Source organism: Cavia porcellus, unplaced genomic scaffold (assembly GCF_034190915.1).
Source record: "Cavia porcellus strain 051 isolate PalLab524CR breed Dunkin Hartley unplaced genomic scaffold, mCavPor4.1 scaffold_31, whole genome shotgun sequence".
Taxonomy (NCBI): domain Eukaryota; kingdom Metazoa; phylum Chordata; class Mammalia; order Rodentia; family Caviidae; genus Cavia; species Cavia porcellus.
The window spans coordinates 43,285,699-43,307,821 of NW_026947514.1; the positions used below are offsets into that span (position 1 = coordinate 43,285,699).

The 22,123-nt window shown below is 39.6% G+C and overlaps 1 protein-coding gene across 3 annotated transcripts in view; it reads right to left on the minus strand.

The window, feature by feature from the left end:
- The window catches only part of Ccdc198 (coiled-coil domain containing 198), a 46,652-nt gene that overhangs the window by 17,365 nt on the left and 7,164 nt on the right, over positions 1-22,123 (minus strand). The window contains exons 2-5 of one of the 3 annotated variants that reach the window (XM_013155134.2): positions 16,285-16,367; positions 3,101-3,187; positions 1,886-1,984; positions 558-717 (exon numbers count right to left, since the gene is read on the minus strand). In XM_013155134.2, the coding sequence (XP_013010588.1) occupies positions 558-717; positions 1,886-1,984; positions 3,101-3,187; positions 16,285-16,367 (429 nt within the window). Of the gene's footprint in view, positions 1-557; positions 718-1,885; positions 1,988-3,100; positions 3,245-16,284; positions 16,368-22,123 lie in introns of all 3 variants that reach the window. The other 2 variants (XM_003472475.3, XM_063240784.1) reach the window with 2 other exon arrangements.

Here is a 22,123-nt window from a genome sequence, read left to right on the forward strand (position 1 = left end):
ACATGGTGAGGGAGAAGGGCTACAGAAGACCCAGAGCTCTGGCCTGTGTGGCCCTAGGCATGGAGGCCATACCCATTGAGATAGTGGATGTGACGGGAGGAGCCAGCCCAGGGAGGGCAGTGGTGCTAGGTTTATTTTAGTCATCCTGTCTGTGCCCAGGAGGGCTGACCTGCAAAGGGAAGAGTGCAGTCAGGGGCAGAATCAGCTCAGGCAAGTTTGCCTAGGGCGACGGCAATGCGACGCAGCTCCGCACGCTTCCTTCTCGCTGGCCATCAGATGAGGAGACTTTGCCTTTTCCTCATAGGGATGGGGCAAGGATTGCAATGCATGTAAGTCCTGTTAAACCCACACAGGGAAGGCAACATTTTATTGTAGAGCTTACATTTCTGTCTTTTCTGCCATGTGTCCACTGTATCCTAAGAGGGACATACCAGCAGCAAAAGTCCAAGGCTGTTTGTATCTTTTCACTGTGTTCTCTACTTCCACCCTGGGGATGTGTTTGATGAGGGTTCTAAAATGCTTGAAATATTTTACTAACAAAAGATAATATGACTCACCTAGACTTCTGCTCACAGTTTCGTCAGGCAACAGGGTTACAATGCTGCAGTCATCATTTCTGGGGAAATTTTGAAGTATTTTTTTGGCCTTATGGTCTCTCAGTTTTTGCTTATTCATTTTTGCTTCCCTGTGAAGACTTTTCTTCAGTTCCATTTGGACCTGAAAATGATCGTCCGTAAGTGGTTAAAGTTTTCCCAAGTTCCTTTTATGAGGAGAGACTAGATCGGTCACTGTGACAAGTGTAGATTGTCCATGGTCATCTGTAGCCCCCTAACCGCAACAGTTTTCTTTTTCCTGTGAGGAGCTACGAGGGGAGGGTTTCTTTATTCACAGGCTTATCAGGAGAAAGATGAGTGTGCACAGTCTCAAAAAGGTACAGCTCAACTAGGAAGAGGGTGACTATAGAAGCATTTCTCTGGAGACTGCCATGTTTGGAACTGTAGAAGGCACTAACCATAAACTTATTCTATGCAGAGAGAAATGTGGAATATGACAGTGTCGGGACATTACTACTAAGGAAGTTTGTTACAAGAGGTCTGCTTTAATTGCAGGTGTCTCACAAAATTCATGTTTTGGCAACTTAATGCCCAGATTCACACTGATGGTATTCGGAGGTGGAGCCTATAATAGATGTTTGGGTTATGAGGGCTCCTCCCTCCTTATAGACTGAGGTTAGTGTCCTGGGAGTGGGGTTAGTCCTCATGAGGGTAGATTGTTGTACAAGTGTGTTCAGTGGCTTGGGTTTCTCCTACTCCTGCCCTGTCACTGTCTTGTCAAATGCTGTCCTCTACCAAGCTAAAATATAGCAAGAAAATGTCACACACTGACCTTAGACTTCCCAGCCTCCAGAAGTGTGAGAAATGGGTTTCTTTTCTTGGTTGATTACCCAGACTATGATAGTCTGTTTTGGCAGCAGAAAATGGAGCAAGACAAAATCTTTCTTGTGAGATAATCTTGTGGCATGAGTTATAGAGAGAAAGAGAATAAAGACCAACTCCTATTCCTAGCCATCTCCCTTTCAGTTAACCAGGACAAACTGTCTACCCCATTTTCTTGCAGAGTGTCAGAGGAGTGACTTGCTTTTAAAAAGAAGACTTGAAGCACAGATACATTCCTGAGATTGCTACAAATAGGAAAGTCTTAAGAGGGCTCTTAGCAGAAGAAATCTCCCCCGTTCTTCCCAGGTATAGTAGGTGAATCTGAAGCCCCAGGTACTGCATTTGAAATGCCAAGAAAAGCTTGGACGTATAAGTTTGGCTATTTCACGTGGCAGTGTAATGACCGTGTGGTGTCAATTTGCTGAATATGATAGTACTCCCCTATTTACCTCTTGTCTTTTACGGTTCATTTCCAGCATTTGCATCTTATGTAAATACTGTCTTTTCCCAGATGTATACATTGGACTTTGCATTTTCTTTTCCAGTTCCTGCTATGAAAGATGACATAGCCATTAGTATGGAGTGATTTGTTACTGGTTCTGCAATCCACAACCTCAAATCTGTCTTGGAACAAAATGAGATCATAACCCATCATTATCCTCTGCGATCTCTTGTGATGAGAAGGTGGACCACTGTGTGCTCAGGAGAGTCCTTTGTATCATTATCAATGCTCAAGTGGCACTTTTCTGCTTTCTGCTGCTGTAGATCTCTGCAAACCCCTGCCAACAGATGACTATGACTGTCTCACAAGAAATGTGTTCTGGTTGATGAGAGCTTCCTTTTTCTCCTCACCTCTTCTAACATTTGCTGGCTGACTGGCTATGAAGTGAGAGGTAGCCTCTGAGTGTCTAAACGGAGCCTATTTTTGTGTAGTGTATTCTTTTATGAGCCCTTAGGAGAATTGCCACGGAGGATTTGACACTGATTACTTGTGACCCTGGTTATCAGAGTCATCAGCAGAGGTGACTGTGCTGTCCCTCTTCACCTGCTCTTGCAGGAGAGGGCAGGCTTGAGTTCAGAGATGCTGTTTTGCTGCCCCGGGACAGTGCTGTAAAAGCAGACGTGACCGCCAGGGAAGAGCCAACTCTTCAGTAGCGGTCAGCGCGTGGTCACTGCATGGACACGGCCCGGGCCTGGGGCACCTGATAGTGCCTGGACAGCTCTCGGCAAGAAGTAAGCTGGCTCCCAGCCGAGTCGAAAGTAGAGGATGTAGGAAGGTGCTCTTCCCTCACAGCTCCCATTTGCGCGTGCGTGTGCATGTGCACGTGTGTGGGGTCAGGAACAACCTGTAGGTGAAGTTTCTCCTACAAATTGAGGGTGAAAAGATTTAAACTGGTGAAAGAGAAGAGTTGTGTGGGATTTCCCACAGATTCTGACAGCTCCTAGAACCCCAGCCCCTTTTCCGCGCTGAATCGCTGTGATTGCGGGCGGTCTCCTCCGCGAGCTCAGCCGAGCTGCCAGCTGGGGGCGCGCGCGGGCGAGAATGTCGCTTCCAAATGCTTGTACCACGAAAGGCCTGAGCCGCGCTGACCTGCTCAGAGAAGGGAGAAGGTGGCAGCAGGGCTCTGGCTCCAAGGATTCCCTCTTCCAGACACCACACTCACCTTTGCTCTGTGCCTCATCCTGGCTTCTTGCGGGCGCGGGAGCCTTTCAGAGGTCATGACTTGTGGCAGGGCAGTGGGTTGAAGCGTCTGGAAGTTCAGCATTGAGAGTATTCAGCTTTCCATGCGCCACGAGAGCACGGGACACTAAAGCCAGACATGAAACTACCTGAATCCTCTGCAAACGCAACACTTATCCCTCCAGCATCGAGCGAGGCAGGCCTAACTGTCGCAGGCACATCTGTGCCAAAGCCTTTGACCTTGCTGGGTTCTGTATTCTTCCACCGTGCTGTTGCCAGTGACTCATGAACAGGACTCCTGGTCAGAGGACTGAGCTAAGGATCCCTTTCTGTCTGCACTGAGGGACCATGTTCAAAGGTATCGAAAAGCCGTTTTTAGCATATTACAATATTTATTTTACTCAGTCTTTAAGCACCCACCTGAGCTATTCTAGCCTGTAGGGAAGTGGCCCGTTTGTAAGATCTCTGGAGAGGCTCGCTCAGGGCCTTAGTGGTAATCACTGGTGACACTGAGTCGCACTTGGAGCTCAGGGAGAGACATCTTTCTAGCATAGCCTTGGCTTTATGGGAGAATTTGTGTAGAAATTCCCAAGGTCACTGAGACTGGGCATCAACTGACCCAGCCCTTCTCACCTTGGTCACCGCAGGCCAAGCACTGAGAAGTGACTGAGCAGACTTGGGGGGAGAAGCCTGGCTTCCCCATACTGACCTGCACTTTAGTGGTCACCTAGTGAGTGCTTACTGAAGGATCACTGCATACCAGGCCTGGGGAACAAAAATGGACACAGCACCTCAACAGATACTTTTGTGTGATTATTTGATTGACGATTATTAACAGTGATCAGTGCTTGAAGAATAAGTCTAAGAGCAGGATTATGACAGTATATAACTAGAGGATGCAACCTTGGAGATGAACAAGGGATGTTATGGGTAGAATTGTGACCCCTCTTCCCATTCATATGTTGAAGTCTTAATCCCTAGTACTCAGAAAGTGACCTTATTTGGAAATAGAGTCATTTCAGATGCAATTGGTTAAAATGAGATTTTATGAAAGTAGTGGGTCCCTAGTCTGCGGTGAGGGCTTTTTCATAAAATGGTGAAATCTGTCCCACTCACATGTGTAGGTACAGGAAAGACACCTGGTGGAGACAAAGACAGAGCTGAGGTGGTGCTTCTGTAAGCAAAGGAATGTCACAATTCCCTAGAGATGGAACAGATCCTCCCTTACAATTTCCAAAGGAGCCAGTCCTAAAGATACCTTGATCTCACACCTCCATCCTCCTGCACTGAGCTGCTGGATGGAATCTAAAGGGTCAGAAAGAAAAGTAGCTCACTGTTTGCCTATCTGCCTTCTGACTGCCTGCCGTGGGCTGTCTCTCCTCTGCCACTCCCCTCTGCCATGTGACCCCGCCTTGGAGTTAGCCAACTATGGCCTGAAACCTCTACAAACTGTGAGCTCCTTTAATTTTGGATGTCAGGTATTTTGTCTTAGCAGTGAGTAAAGTAAGACAGCAATTCTTAGGGGACTAAGTTCTTAGGGGGACTCTACCAGGCAGAGTTGACAACATGTGCCAGAGCTCTGAGGCAGAGGGCGAGTGTGATCTATTGAAGAAACTGAAAGAGGTCAACTGGCTGTGTTCAGAGCAAGGGAAAAAGCAGCCCAAAACACGGCTGGAGAGGTTGGGTGGGAGCCAGGTGTGCAGGGCTCACAGCCATTCTAAAGATGCTGGTTGGTCTCTTTAAGAGCAACGGGAAGCCACTGATGCGTACTGTGTTAAGCAAAGTAGCGATATGATTATCTATGCTTTTACCAATGATCACTCTGGTGCAGGGTGAAAATGAGATTAGAGAAGAGCAGTCATGGATGTGAAGAGGGTAGTTCCAAGACAAAGATGACAGAGGAAATTGGATGGACACGATGGATGCTTAAACCTGGGGGAAGAAGATCTGCTATGGTGGGAGAGCCAGAGTGAAATTCCCAGATGACACCCCAATAAAAAGGATGGACAGTGCTCCTGACTGAGATGGCGAATCCCAGAGGAGTGTGCTAGAGAAGAAAGATGCATTTTGGCTTGGGCAGGCTGAGCTGGGATATCTTTGAGACACGCTGGGGTAGATGCTGAATAGCTCATTACTTATACAGGCACGGAGCGCAGAGGAGAGGTCTTCTTTGGGGATGTATGTTTGCGAATAATCTCTTGGATGGAGGATGACTAAAACCAAGGTCATGGTTAAGGTCAAAAGTACCAGAAGCAGAACCAAGGGCTGCAGCCCTGAGGAGTCCGAAGTATGAGAGGCTAGTGGATGGGGATGTGATGACCAAGGAGACTCGGAAGTGACACTGTGAGGAGGAGGAATCCAGGAAGACACCGCGATACAACCAAGAGTGAGCACCTCTCTTGCCTTAGTCCAACACTACGGCAAATGATACTTTCTTAAAAAATTGTTTTTCATTTCAGTGTGCTTTGTGGCATCGTAGAGTTGGAAGACGGGCAGAAAGAGCAGGATGCTGAGGACCTCGCTCCGATAATGGGAAGCATCACCTCTTCCTGGTTCTGCTGCTGCCTTTCTATAGACCCACCGAGTCCCGGGCCTGGGCCCCGCTGTTCTGTAGGGAGCTGCCATCAGCCTTCTGATGGAGTACCCCAAAGGTGACCTGGCAAGGAAGAAAAGAAGGGTAAAGTGCGTGGAGATAGGGAAGAGACGTCGAAAGGCAGGCCTTCCTTCTGTGTTTTGGAAAGTTTGCTTTTTGTGGTGAGAAGGGGTGGAACTCTGCCATGCTCATCTCTGATGAGGAAATGGCCTTTAAACCTAATTTAGCAAGAGGCAGTGAGAAGTGACAGTACTGGTCAGGAAAGTTTGCCCTCTTTGCTGTCAATTTGCAGGACATGAAGATGCAATCAAATAGACTCAGGAGGTAGCAACTGACTGAGGCGAGCTCCAGGGAAAGGAGAAAAAGAGGAAATGGAAGGAGACCAACGAGAGGAGGCCTTCCAGGCACGCATGGTGGAAGTGTCAGCAGTGGCTGTAGGGGGGGAACAGGGAGTGGCCTTTGCAGTCCTGGTCATTGGGCAGTGGGTATTCAGGACTGGGTTTTTCTGATTAGGGCCTGTGCTGCGCACCATGCTCAGGCCTCAGTGTGTCATCCCTCCATCCTGTGTGTGATTAGAACCTGTGTTTGATGAGAAGAACTTCTGTTCCACAGAAGCCAAGGATGGGTCTGAGTTTGCCTAGCTAGAAGGTGGCATCTCCAGCACTAAAAGGCAAGTGTGCTCCTTCTCCTGCTATTTGATCCCCAAAATGGTTTAGAATCTTCTGGAATCAAGAAAAGAAATTTCTGGGAGATAGATTCAACAGTTCTGGGAGTAGCGCATTTTTAAACCTTCTGTGGCATTCTGATGGCTCCTTCCCAGATTGGACCCATTGACCTGCAAGTGGTCTTGACTGAGAACGGGAGCGGTCTGAAAACAGACCACAGAGGTTCTGCTCGTAGATTAAGGTGTTTGAAGAATTGAGTCTGAAGAAGCCGAGATATTTTTCTCATTTAAAATCATCTATGTATAAATTCTTAGGTTTTTGCTGTAATGGTATAAAAATATAAGCAGCCTTTTCTTCCACCCTCAATCTTTTTATTTAAATTCACAGTTCTGATAAGAGTTAAGTGGTAAGGGTCTTCAAGAACTCTCTCCAGGCAATTTCAAAATCACATTATTTCTCCACAAAAGCCACTAGATGGCAGCAACTGATATTGCAAATAAGATCTTGACTTGGACTTGCCCAGAGAAGCACTGCAAGAAAAGATATTAGGAAAATTGTTTCATCTCGGTAAAGGAATCAAATGGCATTACCTCATATGCACATTCCTTTGCCTTCCTTGGAACTAAAGTGCCTCAATTCATCACCTTGGAGAGAATACAGTGGAAGGAATTACTAGAAAAATGGTAAAATGACATTTTTCATTTATAACATTAAGAAATGTATTATTCATCTAACAACTCAGATTGACTGTATTTGACTTTGAAAAAAAAATAAGAATGGTAAGTAGGATCAGGTGGAGCACCTTCTAGGAGCCTGAAGAATCAACACCAAGTCATGCACAGACCACAGTCGCTAAGCTGAAATAGTTGCTTCTGTTAATGAAAGAAAGATGAGCTAGAGTAATTCACAGAAAATGTCAGAACTCTCTGCACCGTGACTTTCAAGAGTGTTCTCTGAAGGTTTTGGGAAGCAGGAAAAGTGCGTCCAGGATAGCTTTAAAATGAGAAACGGTAAGCTGAGGAGGAATTTCTGATCTAGGCATTGCAATGAGTTCACATTTCAATGATATTCTTTGCAGTGAACAGCTAGCAATGAAAAAACAAAGCATAAAATTAAAAAAAAGTATATGGCTTGGTTCCAATACAAGATGAACATCCCTCTACATTACAGAAAAACAAATATTTGGTGAAAGCGGATTCAAAAGGCACTGAGGCTCATTATCACTGTGAGTTATTTCTGTTGGTTAAAGGGGATCTAAAAATGCTCCATATAAAATGGCTCATGGTTGAAAATCAGGGGTTGTTCTCAACCGCTCCACCCAGGATGAACTAGGGGCAGGGCTTGGGTTGGGGCTCAGTGGGAGAGCACACTCTCAGCATGTGTGGGCCCTGGGTTCCACTCTTGGCACCCAAAAAACAAAACAAAAAAGAAAGGGATCAGCACATGTAAGATGGAAGGTATGTTTTACAAAAGTTGAATATGAGGAAGATCAGATTTTTATAACAGTAAATCTGAAAGCTTATCTAAACCAGTGATTTCCTGGAGACACAAACATTAGAATGAAGAGAATAAGATACCCAAATTAAGAACCATAAAAGAAACTCAGTTAGTAGAAAAATTTCTCATTTTCCTTAAAAGTCCAGGTGGCCAAAAAGGATTAAAAGGCCTATTTTAACTTGATACGAATGGATGTTAGAACTCGTGGTATAATAAATGTTTCAGAAAGTGGAAAAGAAGGAAAGGTGAACAACTCATTTAACAAGACTAATTCAATCTTAATGGTAAAGTTGGGGAGGGACTCAAGAATATCATCAATCCACTTCACTTCCTAAAACACACATGAAGCCCGAGAAAATCCATTTCAGAATCAATTTATATATGGATCTCACGATCAAGTAGGATTTATGCCAAAAATAAATGCACATATAATTCAACATGCTCCATCTGTAATGTATCAACTGTTTAAAAAGAAAATCTATATGACTGTTTTATTAGATGAGGAAAATCAATACAATTTAGCACCTTGCCCTAAGCGAAACTTGCGGTAATGAGTAAAGGGAACGTGCACAGTGACAGGCAAAGGTGCCAGGCCAGGACCTCTGTGTGTTTCTCCAGAGCCACCTGCTGTTCCCTGTTCTCCACCTGGGAGGGCTGGATAGTTCCTTGCCTCTGAGGAGGAGCCCAGCAGGAGGCCCAAGGCAGGAGGACAGGGAAGGCTCTGGCCCAATCTCTGAAAGGTCATCTAGGGGCTGGGTCCCTCTGTGGGAGGTCACTGCTACCCTCTAAGAAGCTTCCTGTGCCTGACTTACTCGTATCAGGATCTGGACATCCCTCCCTCTTGTAGTTCCTTGGTCTAGAAGGAGTCACCCTGGGCTGGCACTTGGGGCGATGGCAAAACTTTTGTGGTTTCTTGAATTCAAACCTCTGTCCCTCCATTCTCATAAAGAAAATTTTCCTGAATTATTGTAATTTGAATGCACCATGAATTTCCTTTGGGGACTCTGACTGGAACAACATCCATCCAAATCCTACTGTAAATATTGTACAGGTTGAGTATCTTGCATCTGAAACGCTTAGGACCGAAGTACTTAAGATTTTGGATACTTTTTCCCCAGATTTTGAAATATCTGCATATACATAGAGGTGCTTTGCAGATGGGATCCAAATCTAAACACAAAATTTGTAGTTTTATGTGCTTCCTGTGCACACAGCCTGAAGGTAATTTATACAATATTTTTAGTTCATCTGAATTTTGGCTGCCATACGTCACATGAGGTCAGTCATGGAATTTTCCTTTTCTGGTGAAACATTGTTTTTCAAAGAGTTTCAGGTTTTGGAGCAGTTAGATTTCAGATTTTTGAATTGGGGATGTTCCACCTGAATTTAGTTTCAGAGCTGGTCCCACAGATAAGACAAAGATGCCTGTTACTCAATATTTCAAGGGAAGTTCTTGCCAAAAAAATCACAAAAAGAAGTATAAGGAATAAGAACTGGGGCTAAAGGGACAACATTATTCTCATTTATTTATTTTTTTATTTTTATTTTGAAAAGAATAAAACCAAATGAGAAAAAAAATGGGTCATTCAAAACAAAAGGACGGACATAGTACATAATTTAAAACCACAATACCTAGGTGATCTACAGTGGTTACCATGGTGTCCATTATTCTCATTTATAAATAATATTATTTACATGGAAGTTTAGAAAAATCTATAGGCAATTAGAATTGCCAAGGTATGTCACCAAATTGTGGAACACAAAAATCATTAAGTTTGTATTCACAAATAATAATCATTTAGAAGTTTGAATGGGAAAAACACCTCATTCATAAGAGGAAGGAGAACTCCTGTAAGGTATTCGTGGGTCATTTTCATATATCTACTTGAATAGGCTACAGTCTCCTATTACGGTATCTAGGCAACCAACCTAGGTGTTGCTGGAAGTTATTTTGTAGATGTGATTAAAACCCACAGTCGGTTACATTTAAATGAACTGTTTGATGTGTTAAATAGAAATTGGCATGCTGGGAAAAAGATAAGATGGAAAAGGGTTAAGAAAACCAAGAGGGCTGGGATAAGGCTAGCAATCATCAGGGTAGGCCTCCTAGGAATGGTGAAATTTGAACACATTGTTGGAGATGAAGTATTTTCAAACTAATTGCCTAAGGTGGGGTAACCTACAGATAGGGGTAACCTTCCAACTTATGCTGGATCTAAGATGTTACATGAGAAAGCAATCAGGTCAGCTGTGGGACTGCTGACCAATTGTTCTGCACAGGCACGGGAAAATGTGATTCAAGATTCCCTGGCAAAGGTACTCAGATCTTCTCAGCTCCAAGTTAAGGAGCCAAAGTTCATGAGCTGACCCACACTTGAGAAGTAGATGTTCAGGAAGTGGTGAGTGCCAAATATGCAACTCAAACTATTTAGAATGCAATTAGATTTGGTTTAATAATTAAAAATACTTTTAGAATTTTCTTTGGCACAGAGCAGGCTATTAATTAGCATGTCATGGGAACCCAGCATTTATTATTCTCTCAAAACTCATGTGTGGGGGAAAATGTGCTGAACCTCATCTGTGAAGATAATTATAGTTGATATCTTTGGGAACATCTGCCAAGTTCCTGGTGATTTCCTCTTCTCTGGGAGCTAACTCCAGAATCTTTAGGGCAATTCCTTCACCCATGTTTTGCACACACATGTTCTCTGGTCACAGCTCTTTGAATCAGAGCTGGAATCATGAACAAAGCTGAGCCAGTAAAGTCTTGTCTCCCAAAAATCTGAAATTAGAGCCAACCAGGTCGGGCCGATCTACCCATTTGACTGGGATTATAGGTGCACTGAATATCTAATCCCCCATCTTCATAAACAAATACTGCAGAACATGAAAGATGCAATTACTACTAATACAGTCATAGTGGGGGATCTCAACACCCCACCATCATAGAGAGAGATCAACTAGACAAACAACCCCAATAAATTAATAAATCTATCAAATCTACATAGATTTAATAGATATCTACAGCATATTCCACCCCATTACAGCACAATATACATTCTTTTCTGTAACACATGGTACTTTCTTCAAAATAGATCACATATGAGTCCACAAATCTTGCTTAAATAAACATAGAGGAGTCAAAATCACCCCATGTTTACTATCAGACCATTGGCAGTGAAAATAGACATCAACCACAGAAAATTTAGAAGCACCTGGAAAATTAATAATATGCTTCTGGGTTAATGGGTCACAAAAATAAGGATTTTAAAATTTCTGGACATTAATAACAATGTCTATGCAACTCACTGGTGCCTCTGGAACACTATGAAAGCAATCTTAAGAGGAAAGCTCATTCCAGTCAGTGCTTTCATTAGGAAAACAAAACAAGCTCCAATAAATAACCTCATCAGAAACAATAAGATACCTGAGAAACAATAACAACCCAGGCCCAAACCAAAATGAAGGACAGAAATCATAAAGATTAGAACAGAAATCAGTGAGATTTAGACTAAAAAATACAAAGAATCAATGAGCAAAAGAGCTGGTTGTTTTGAAAGAATTACGAAAATACCAAGCCTGCTAAAAAACGTATACACACTTTGGGAAAAGAAAAATAGTATGTTTTTTCAATGATGGTGTTACCCTTGTGTAGGAAATCCTAGAGGCTGTTCTGTATCGTAGAAAACCCTACTACACTGCTGACAAGAAACTGATAATGCGCATGCAACGATCTCAGCGCTCACTGAGGAGTTTGCTGTACTAACAAATGTGTGGAAGCCGATGGCCATCACTCTGAGCATCTCTTGTAATTGTAGAGGCCAAAGGTATTATTCTCAAGATGTCTCAATAAATTTAGTATTAAAATATTTATACAAGGTTTTCTTTGCCAGAAGTATGTATACATGTTTTTTGGGTACTCTGACCATAAACCTTTTGCCAAATTTACCAAGAGAAAAAGAGAGAAAAGATTCACATCAATACAATTAGAAAAAGAAAAGTCACAACAGACACAGTAAAAATTCAGTCGATGGTAACTACTATGAAAAATTTTACTCCAAAAAATTGGAAAAATCTTGGAGAAATAGATTCCTAGCGCCATACAAAGTACTAAAGCTAACTTAAGAAGAAAAAAAGTGCTGAACAACCCAATAACAAGCAATGAATTTGAGCCAGTAACAAAAAGTCTACTAACTGAAGAAGTCCAGGATCAGATGGATTCACTGCTGAATTCTGCAAAACCTTTAAGGATGTTATATTACCTATACTTTCAGGCTCTTCAAAGAAATTGAAAAGGACAGAGTGTTTCCAAACTCATTCCTGGAAGCCACCATCACTTTGATCCCAAAACCAGATAAAGATCCAATTTAAAAAAACTATAAGCCAATCTAATTAATAAATATTAATGCAAAAATACTCAATAAGATATAAATGAATAAGATGCATCACATCACCAAAGAGATTGCACACCAAATAGTTTACATACCACACATATAAGGATGATTCAATATATACAAGTCAAATAAAATATACCACATAAACAAAAGCAAGGACAAAAATCACACAGGCATATCAATAGATGCATAAAGGCTTTTGACAAAAGCCAACACACATTTATGAGAAGAATCCTGAAGATAATGAGTATAGAAAGACTGTGAGCTATTATGACAAATCAATGGCTAATATTATGTTAAATGGAGAAAAACAGAATATGTTGTCTCTAAAATCAGGAAGAAGACAAGGGTGCCCCTATCACAACTTCTTTTCAACATAGTACTTGAAACATTAGCCAGAGCAATCAGGCAAGAGACAGAAATAAAAGGGATACATCTAGGAAAAACTCAAATTACCATTATTTGCAGACAACATGATACCCTCCATAGAAGACCCAAAGAATTCCACCAAAAAACCCTTAGAATCAATAACCATTTTTAGCAATGTGGCAGGATATAAAATAAACACATAAAAATCAATTGCATCTGTATACAACAATAATGAACTCATTGAGAAGAACGTATGAAAACAACACCATTTATGGTAACATCAAGAAAAATTAAGCACTTAATTTTTAATTAACCTAACCAACAATGTAAAAGACCTCTACTAAGAAAACTACAATATTCTGAAAAAGGAGATTTAAGAGGACATCAGAAAATGGAAAGATGTCCCCTGCTCATGGATAGGCAAAACCAAAATAATCAAAATGGCCATACTCCCAAATTTAATGCAATTCCAATTAAAATACCAATAACATACTTTATAGAACCAGAGAAAACAACCCTAAAATTCATGCAGACCCAGAAGAGATCTAAAAGCAAAAGCAGTCTTGGGAAATGAGAAAGCAGAAGGCTTCACATCATCAGACTTCAAGCTATACTACAAAGCAATAGTGATAAAAATAGCATGGTACTGGCACAAATGACAGACATGCAGATCACTGGGACACAATAGAGGATGCATAAACATCCCCAGGAACATTCAGTTATTTGATCTTTGACAAAAGCATATGATGGAGGAACGATAGCTAACAAATGGTGCTGGGAAAACTGGATATCTGCAAAAGACTGAAGCAGGATCCCTATCTCTCACCATGCACTAAACTAAACTAAAAATGGAACAAAGAGATAAACATTACAACAGAAATACTGACCCTAGTGGGAGACAAAATAGGCAAAACATTTGAAGTCATGAGCGTGAGAAAGGATTTTTAAAGCAGATCTCCAATGGCACAAAAAATAGTAATGAGAACCAACAAATGGGATTACATCAAATTAAAAATCTGAACAGCAAAGGAATCAGCTAGTAGAGTGATGAGACAACCAACGGAAAGGGAATTTTTTTTTTTTGCCAGCTAGTCCTCAAAATATATAAAGAACTCAAAAAAATTAGACAATCTAAAATAGAAGACCCACCCAGTCAAGACATGGGGAAGTGAGATGAACAGACACTTCTCAGAAGTACAAATGGTCAACAAGTATATGGAAAAAATGTTCAATATGCCTGGCCATCAGAGAAATTCAAATTAAAATAATGCAAAGTAAGGCAATCAGAGACAATAAAAAAGAATGGATAAGAAGGAAACAGGAGGACAGAATGAGGAGGGGTCCAGGAACAAAGGGTGAGGGGAGAAAGGGAGGGGCAGGCAATGTAAGTAGAATTAAGATATGTCACATACACCACACTGATAACCCCAATGAATGTAGCCATTACACGTCATAAACACGAGCATATAATACAGCAACAAGAATGAAATGGGGACCTTCCTTTAGAGGCAGGGGAGGGAGGAGGGGAAAGAGGACTAAAAAAGGAAGCTGGATTATGTCCATGTATGAGACAAATGTAAGCATCATGTGCAGCAAACTTGCGAAAAAGAAAAAAGAAGGTGCAAAGTCAGCATAGCAGTATTTCATCAAGCAGACTGAGAGCAGAGAAAGCTGATTTTCAGAGATTAAAGCAAATGCCCGAGGCAGAGTTTCAGAAGACCACTTAGCAAGCTCTGCCTCTCAAGTTCCAGTGCACAATTTTTCCTTGAGTCCTGGTGTCTCCTAGCTCTTGGGGTTCAATTTTAAAAACTCTATATCCATTTAACGAATGAATCGTTTGCTTTGGCTCATTCTCTGGACCTGCCACAGCGGGCAATGGGTCTGTGATGTCAAAGAGCATGAGCAGTGTGTCCCACAGGACAGGGGTCTCTGTGCTCTTCGTTCATCCATTCACTCATTCGTTCTCAAAGTTTTGTGTAGTGTATATCATTAATGGCTGAAGATTGTAATAAAAACAGTTTTTGTGCTTGCTCCAATAATTGATTTGTTTTGATTTTTCACTTTTAAGGTGGTTGGTTGTGGTTGGGGGTTGCTGATAGACTGTAAAATGCCAAAATTCTCTTTTTAGCTTTTGGGTTTTTTTGGAACTCAAAACCTAACCTTAGTTTATTTAGGGTTGATAGATACTAAAGTACTTGGAGAACTAGAGGGCTAAGCACATGTTTTTCATGGGTTGTACCTAGTACTTAGCATTTGAGTTAACTGGCTGAGAGCATTGGCAGAGATGTGTATTACATGTACTCCTTAGAAAGAAAATCCTTGGTTCAGGAATAAAAGAAGTCTTAAATCTGTTTAGTTTAGCCAGAGATGTGCTCAACAAATTTTACATTAGCTATGAATTTATTATATTGTACTTTATTCTTTGAACTAAACAATAGTTATGAGGTTTCTAATTTTAGGAAAAGATCCTCTTTTGGAACCAAAGGATAAAATCACTTCAAACAATAATTTAGAGTTTCTTAAGAAGACAAGTAAACACAAACCAGCTGAAACAGAAATAATCCTGAATAAATGAACTCCTGTGCCCCTGGGATTGGCCCGGGCATTGGGTGACTATGTGGCTGGTGAGACTTGGCTGAAATTCTGTGTCTCAAATGTCACTGACGCAAGAGAGCCTCAGATCCTCGTTTCAGAGAATGTTCATTTTCAAGGACCCAGTATGATATTTACCTTTCTAGGATGAGACTTGGAATTTATAGCTCTCTAAAAAGAAATCTGTTAAATGCTCACTGAGGTTAATGGGTTAAAAACTCCTGTTTTGTTGTCCTGGAGTCTAGTGTTTCTAATTTCGAGAACAAGATAGCATCTAGTATGATAAAAGATTAGAGACAGAAGATGTATAGAAGTCATGCTGATGATTGAGTGTAGATTTTAAACCATGCATGGTTGTACACGTCTGCAATCTCAGCATTTGGGAAGCTGAGGCAGGAGGATCACCATGAGTTCAAGGCCGGGCCAGCCTGGACTAAGCAGCCTGAATTATATAACAACACTTTGTCTCAAAGAGAAGGGAGGGGAAAGAGACAGAGAGAGGGAGAAAGAGGAAGAGAGAATACAGATTTTGGAGAGCTGGCTGGTATTTAGCCTCTGTGTGTCTTTTGGAAAGTTGCATCAGTCCCTGAATCATACGTGTAAGATAAAGGTTAAGATTTTCTTTCTCAAAGGGGACTAAGAGGATTAAATAAATGACATAAATAAATTGCCTAGTGATTTTCTCACAGTCACCCAGCTAATCAATGCTAGATCCAGGTTCCTTAGGTCCCCATGCCTCCATCCTTATTACTGTACTTGCTACTTTTTGTGGATTTTAAAAGTGAAATCAATACTAAAGGAAATCCTCAGTATTGTGGTCTTTGTAATTTGATACATTCTCTTTTTTAAGAATCATAAGGATTGAATGTAGGGCCTTATGCATGCTAGGCAAGTACTGTACCACTGAACTACATCCTCAGCCCCTGGCCATGCTCTTTTTCACATCATCTTCAATCAAAGTTTATCCAACTAACATCCCTCCTTATGACTGCAGTTAATAGGGGATATTACTGTCAATCCAAGAAATTTCTTATGAAGCCTTTTAAATTCATCTTACTTGAAGTCTTCGTGGTGGATGCCTTTTAATAATACTTGTTTCTCCAGGTTCCAGTGGAATGTCAAAACACATGGCCCTGGATGCTAGAAGGATTGGAGGAGAAACAAGTATAAACCATTAAAAATAATTAAATTAGGCACTTAGGATGATCATTAGTTAGTAGGCTTTATTAACACATTCTGTACATTTTCAATTATATATGTAACCTATAGGTTGAATGTGAAGATGAAACACATAAAGTTGGGTCTCTACATGAATGCAAACAATAACATGTGAGTCAAATTTCTGCTTTCCTCCTTTTCTGCCCAGTTATTTTTCAGAAGGAAATAAGCAGAATTGACAATGTATTTACTACAAATGTTACTCAAACACAGATTTGACCTGGGAAATAGAAACTTTAGATTCATATTAATTCCATGAAATTTTATCCCCCAAACATATAAAGTCAGAAAAAATTATTTTAAAACATAAACTACACCTTTTCAGAAGAAACAGGAAGTAGGTGGATACATGATGAGATGGAGAGAGATGTGACAAGGGAATGGAGCATGAGCATGAAGTAGGGACCCACAACGTGTAGCACTGAGTGATGACAACGAAATAGCTCCCCATCTAGGGAGAGTCCCACAAGTTCCACTATAAGACAGTACAGGAAGTATAATAATCTTTGATGAATGTTTGATTTAAAATTTATTACTTAAAAGACACATTCTCATTAATGCCCTTTATAATACCCTCTCTTGCTTCAAACACACTAAGGGAAACTGAGGTTGAATGGGAAAGGGAAGTTGGATAATGCTAGCAACAACTTCCAGTAATGCTAAATGCCATGTGACAAACGAGAATTTATATGAACTCTGAGGATTTGCAAATTAAGAAGCAGGATTAGTCACTGCTTAATAAGTGACTTCAAGGACAATGGCTCTAAGAAGTTTTTACTGAAATTCTAGGGGTGAGGATATCCAAAAGAGGCAAAGCTCATCAGATGCACAAGCTCATTGTAGGCATAAAAGACTTGAATGGCATGTGTCAAAAACAGATACACAAATTCATAGATTCCAAGCTGCAATGGGGTAAAATCATTGCTTATAAACTCCTAGGAAATGTTGGATTTTGTTATCTAACTGTAAAATCTGCTCCTGTGGCTAAAGGTGTCAGGTTAGTACTTACCACAGTTTGTCAGTAGATAGGCTGTTCTTGATGCTATTGTTATTGCTAGCTGTACTATTTTAGCCAGGATATCATACCTGTTATAATCAGTTTCTTTTCCTTGTATGACAACACTGTAACTGTTTGAGATCATAGTCATTACCATAGTTCAATAAAAATGACAGGGTATTGAATCAAATAGACAGCAAGTTCTCATCTTTAATGAATTGGGAATGTAGGTTCTTGGGATTAGACATAAAGACTAAGAACTGCCTACATCTAGAAGACCACTCTGAGGAGCAGACATTTCCCAGGGGATCCTCAATACTGGTAATAAATCTATCTACCTTAAGACATCTACAAGCATGAACACATAAAATAAAATAAAGCAGAAAATAGAAAATGGCAAGATGCAGAAGTAAAATGAACCTGCAGACCTTCAGTTCACCAAGGACAAGTCCAGAACACAATGAAAGAGAAGAAACAGGGAAGCACCCATTGGAAATTTCTGAAATGGTAGCAGCATAAGTGAAAAAAAGTGGAAGACACTGTAGAAAAAAAATAATCTCTTAGGTAAAAGAAAGAAATGATGATCAAAATGAAAGACATTAGAAGGGACACAGATTTTTAAAAATAGCATAGAAAACAGTGGATGCCATGAATTCTCAACACAGGAAAAAAATGGAATCCATGAAACAGATCCAAACAATATCAGGGAGATTTAAAAACTCCACTGAAGTATATGGGACAGATTTAACAAAGGCAAGGATAGAATATCAGATCTAGAAGACAGGAATCCAGCTAACGACCACATCCTAAAAATAGCAAGAGACCATGAAAAATCAATCCAGCATCTGCAAGGTGAAGCAAAGAGCAACATTAGATACATTGGAGTCAATGAGAAAACTGGAGTTAGCACAAAAGCCATTTAAAAAAACCTCTTCAAAGAAGTAATGGCAAAAAATGTCCCCAAACATGGATAAAGAATTTGATGTACAAATAAATGAAGCATAGAAAACTCCAAATAGCCATGACAAAAATAAATCTATACCAAGTCATATAATAATCAAGATTCCAGAAATTTAGCACAAGAACAGAATATTAAAAGTAACTAGAGAAAAGAAACAAATCACCTGTAAAGGAAAGCCCATTAGAATCACAGAAGACTTCTAAACATAACCCTCAAAACAAGGAGAGCTTGGAGTGAGGTGTTTCAATCCATAAAAGGAAACATCTCCTGTCTAGATTTGTGTACCCTGAAAAACTATCCTTCAAAATCAATGGAGAAATAAGATACTTTCATGACAAAAAAGGCTGAACAAATTCATGACAACCAAACCGGCTCTTCAAAATGCACTGGAGAATATATTAGAAAAAGAAGACCACAAGCAGAAAAACACCAACAGAAAAAGTCACCAGGCAGGGCAGACAGTTAATCAAAGGAGAAAGACACGGAACCAACAACAGGAAAATAAGATGAGAAAGATAAACTAATACATATCAGTTACTATCATCACTGTAAATATTCATAATTCACCAATCAAAAGAGACAGACTGGCAGAATGGATCAAGAAGCAAGACTTAGCAATACGCTGCATACAAGAAACACACTTATCAAAAAACAAATTCATAGACTGAAAGTCAAAAGATGGAAAGCAATACTCTACCTCACAGGAACACAGAAAAAGTGGGGATAGGTATTCTAGTCGCAGACAATGTGAACTTCAAGCCAAAACTAATCAAAAGAGATAAAGAAGGTCACTACATACTTGTTAAGGGAAAATTCGAAGAAGAAGGAATAACAATCATAAATATGTATGCACTAAATACTGGTGCACCCAAGTACATAAAATAAATATCGATGGATATGAAAGAGCAAATAAGCACTAACACACTTGTAATAGGGCATAGCAATACCCCACTATCACGGTTCGATAGATCAAGTAGATAAAAAAAATCAACAAAGAAATATGAGGACTAAACCAAACCTATGAATAAATGGACTTAGTAGATGTCTGCAGTGTATTCCATCCCACAACATTAGAATACACATTCTTCTCAGTTGCACACGGAACATTCTCCAAGATGGACCACATACTAGTCCATAGAACGTGCTTAAGTAAACGTGGAGGAACTGAAGGTATCACAGGCATATTATGTGACCATAGCTCAATGAAAATGGAAATCAACAGCAAAAGAAATTACAAAAAATACATAAACACTTGGAAATTACACAGCACCTTCTGAGCAACCAATGGGTCACAGAGGAAATTAAAGAAGAAATTAAACAGTATCTACAATTAAACAGTAATGATGATATAACATACTGTAACCTACGGGGCACAATGAAAGCAGTCCTACGAGGGAAATTTACAGCAGTGAGTTCTCATATTAGGGAAACAGAAAGAGCTCAAATAATGTAGAAAGTCAAACTTCTAGGAAAAGAAGAACAAATTAAACTCAAACATTGTATGAAAGAGGAAATTATAAAAAGAGCAGAAATTAATGCAATTGAGACTAAGAAAACAATGCAAAGAATCAACAAATTAGAGTTAGTTCTTTGAAAGATTAAATAAAATTGATAAACTTTCAGTCAACCTTATCCAAAAAAAGAAAGAAAAAGAAAAAAAAAAAAGACTCACCCTCATGCGATGAGGGACAAAAGAAGAAATCAGTGAATCCTGTGGAGATCTAGAAGATTATCAACAGCTACTACAAGAACATGTACCCCTATAAGACGGAATGCACAGAAGTGGACAGATTCCTAGACACATATGAACTGTCAAAACCAAACCAAGCAGATATAAAAACTTTAAAACTCAGTATCAGTTAGTAAAATTGAAAATGTAATTGAAAATTTACCAACAAAGGAAAGCCCAGGTCCTGATGGATTCACTGTTGAATTCTACAAGAATTTTAGAAATCCAATGCCAGTAATGCTGAAACTCTTTAATGAAGATGAAACTGAAGCAATACTTCCAAAATCACTCCTGAAGGCAAGTATTAACCCTGATACCAAAACCAGAGAAGAACCCATAGGTGCAAAAATCCTTAATAAATTCTTGACAAAGAGAATACAGTAAATCATCAAGAAGATTGTTCATCGTTACCATGTAGGATTCATCCCAGGGATGCAGTGACGGATCAACATACTCAGATCAATAAATGTAATATATCATATTAACAGAGTCAAAAACAAAAATTACATTATCTCTTTAATAGATGTACAATAAGCATTTGACAAAGTTCAGCATCCATTCATGATAAAAACCTTACAGAAAATTGAAATTGATTGTCTCTACCTCAATCTGATAAAAGCCATCTATGATAAACCAACAGCCAACATTATACTAAATGCTTAAAAGGTGAAAGCTTTCACTCTAACACCAGAAACATACAAATATGTCCACTATCATAATTCCTATTCAATATAGTTCTGGAAATATTAGCCAGAGGATTAGATAAGAAAAAGAAGTAAAAGGAATAATAATAGGAAAAAATGATGTTACATTGTCATTATTTGCAGATGACATGACATTCTATATAGAAGTCCCTAGAAACTTTACCAAAACACTTGTAGATTTAATAACCAAATTCAGTAGTATAGCTGAAGACAATATCAATACTCAAAAATCAATAGCATTCCTGTACACAAACAAACTTACTGAGAGAGAAGTTAGGGAAACAATACCTTTTGCAATCACATCCAAAATAATGAAATATTTAGGAATCACTCTAACAAAGGAAGTAAAATATCTATACATTAAAAATTACAGTAATCTGAAAGAGGAGATCAAAGAGGATATCAGAAAATGGAAAGATGACCCTTGCTTCTAGATAGGTAAAACAAACATAGTCAAAGTGGCCATTCTCCCAAAATTGTTATGCAGATTTAATGCAATCCCAATAAAAATACCATTAGCATACTTCACAGAACTAGAGAAAACAATCCTAAAATTTATTGGGAATTAGAAGAAATCAAGAACAGTAAAAGTGATTCTAGGTCACAAAGGTAATGCAGGGGGTGTCACAATCTCTGACTTGAAATTATACCACAAAGCCACTGTAATAAAAAAAAGTATGACACTGAAAAAAACCCTTAAGATCAATGAAATAGATTAGAAGATACAAATACAACTTCAAACACACTTATCTATTTTATTTTTGACAAAGGAGCCAAACACATTCAATGGAAAAAAGATAACCTCTTTCATAGGTGGTACTAGAAAAACTGGCTTTCCATATGCCAAAGACTAAAGCTAGACTCGTGTCTATCACCAACACTAAACTAAAATCAAAATGGGTCAAAGATCTAAATAGTAATACAGAAATACTAAATCTGCTGGAAGAGAGAATAGGCAGAAATTTTGAGGACATAGGGGTAGGCAAATATTTCATGAACACAACCTTGATCACGTGAGAAATAATACAAAGAATCAACAACTGAGATCTCATCCTATTAAAACACTTCCATGTAGCAAAAAAATCAACAGAGTAAAAAGACAACTCAAAGAGCTGGAAAAAATTTTATTCAGTTGTTCCTTAGATAAAGCACTTATACTTAGAATGCATAAAGAATTGAAAAAAATTAGACTTCTCAAATTTAAACACCCAATCCAAAAATGGGCATGTGAAATGAATATATACTTCTTAGATTAAGAAATACAAATGGCAAATAAATATATGAAAA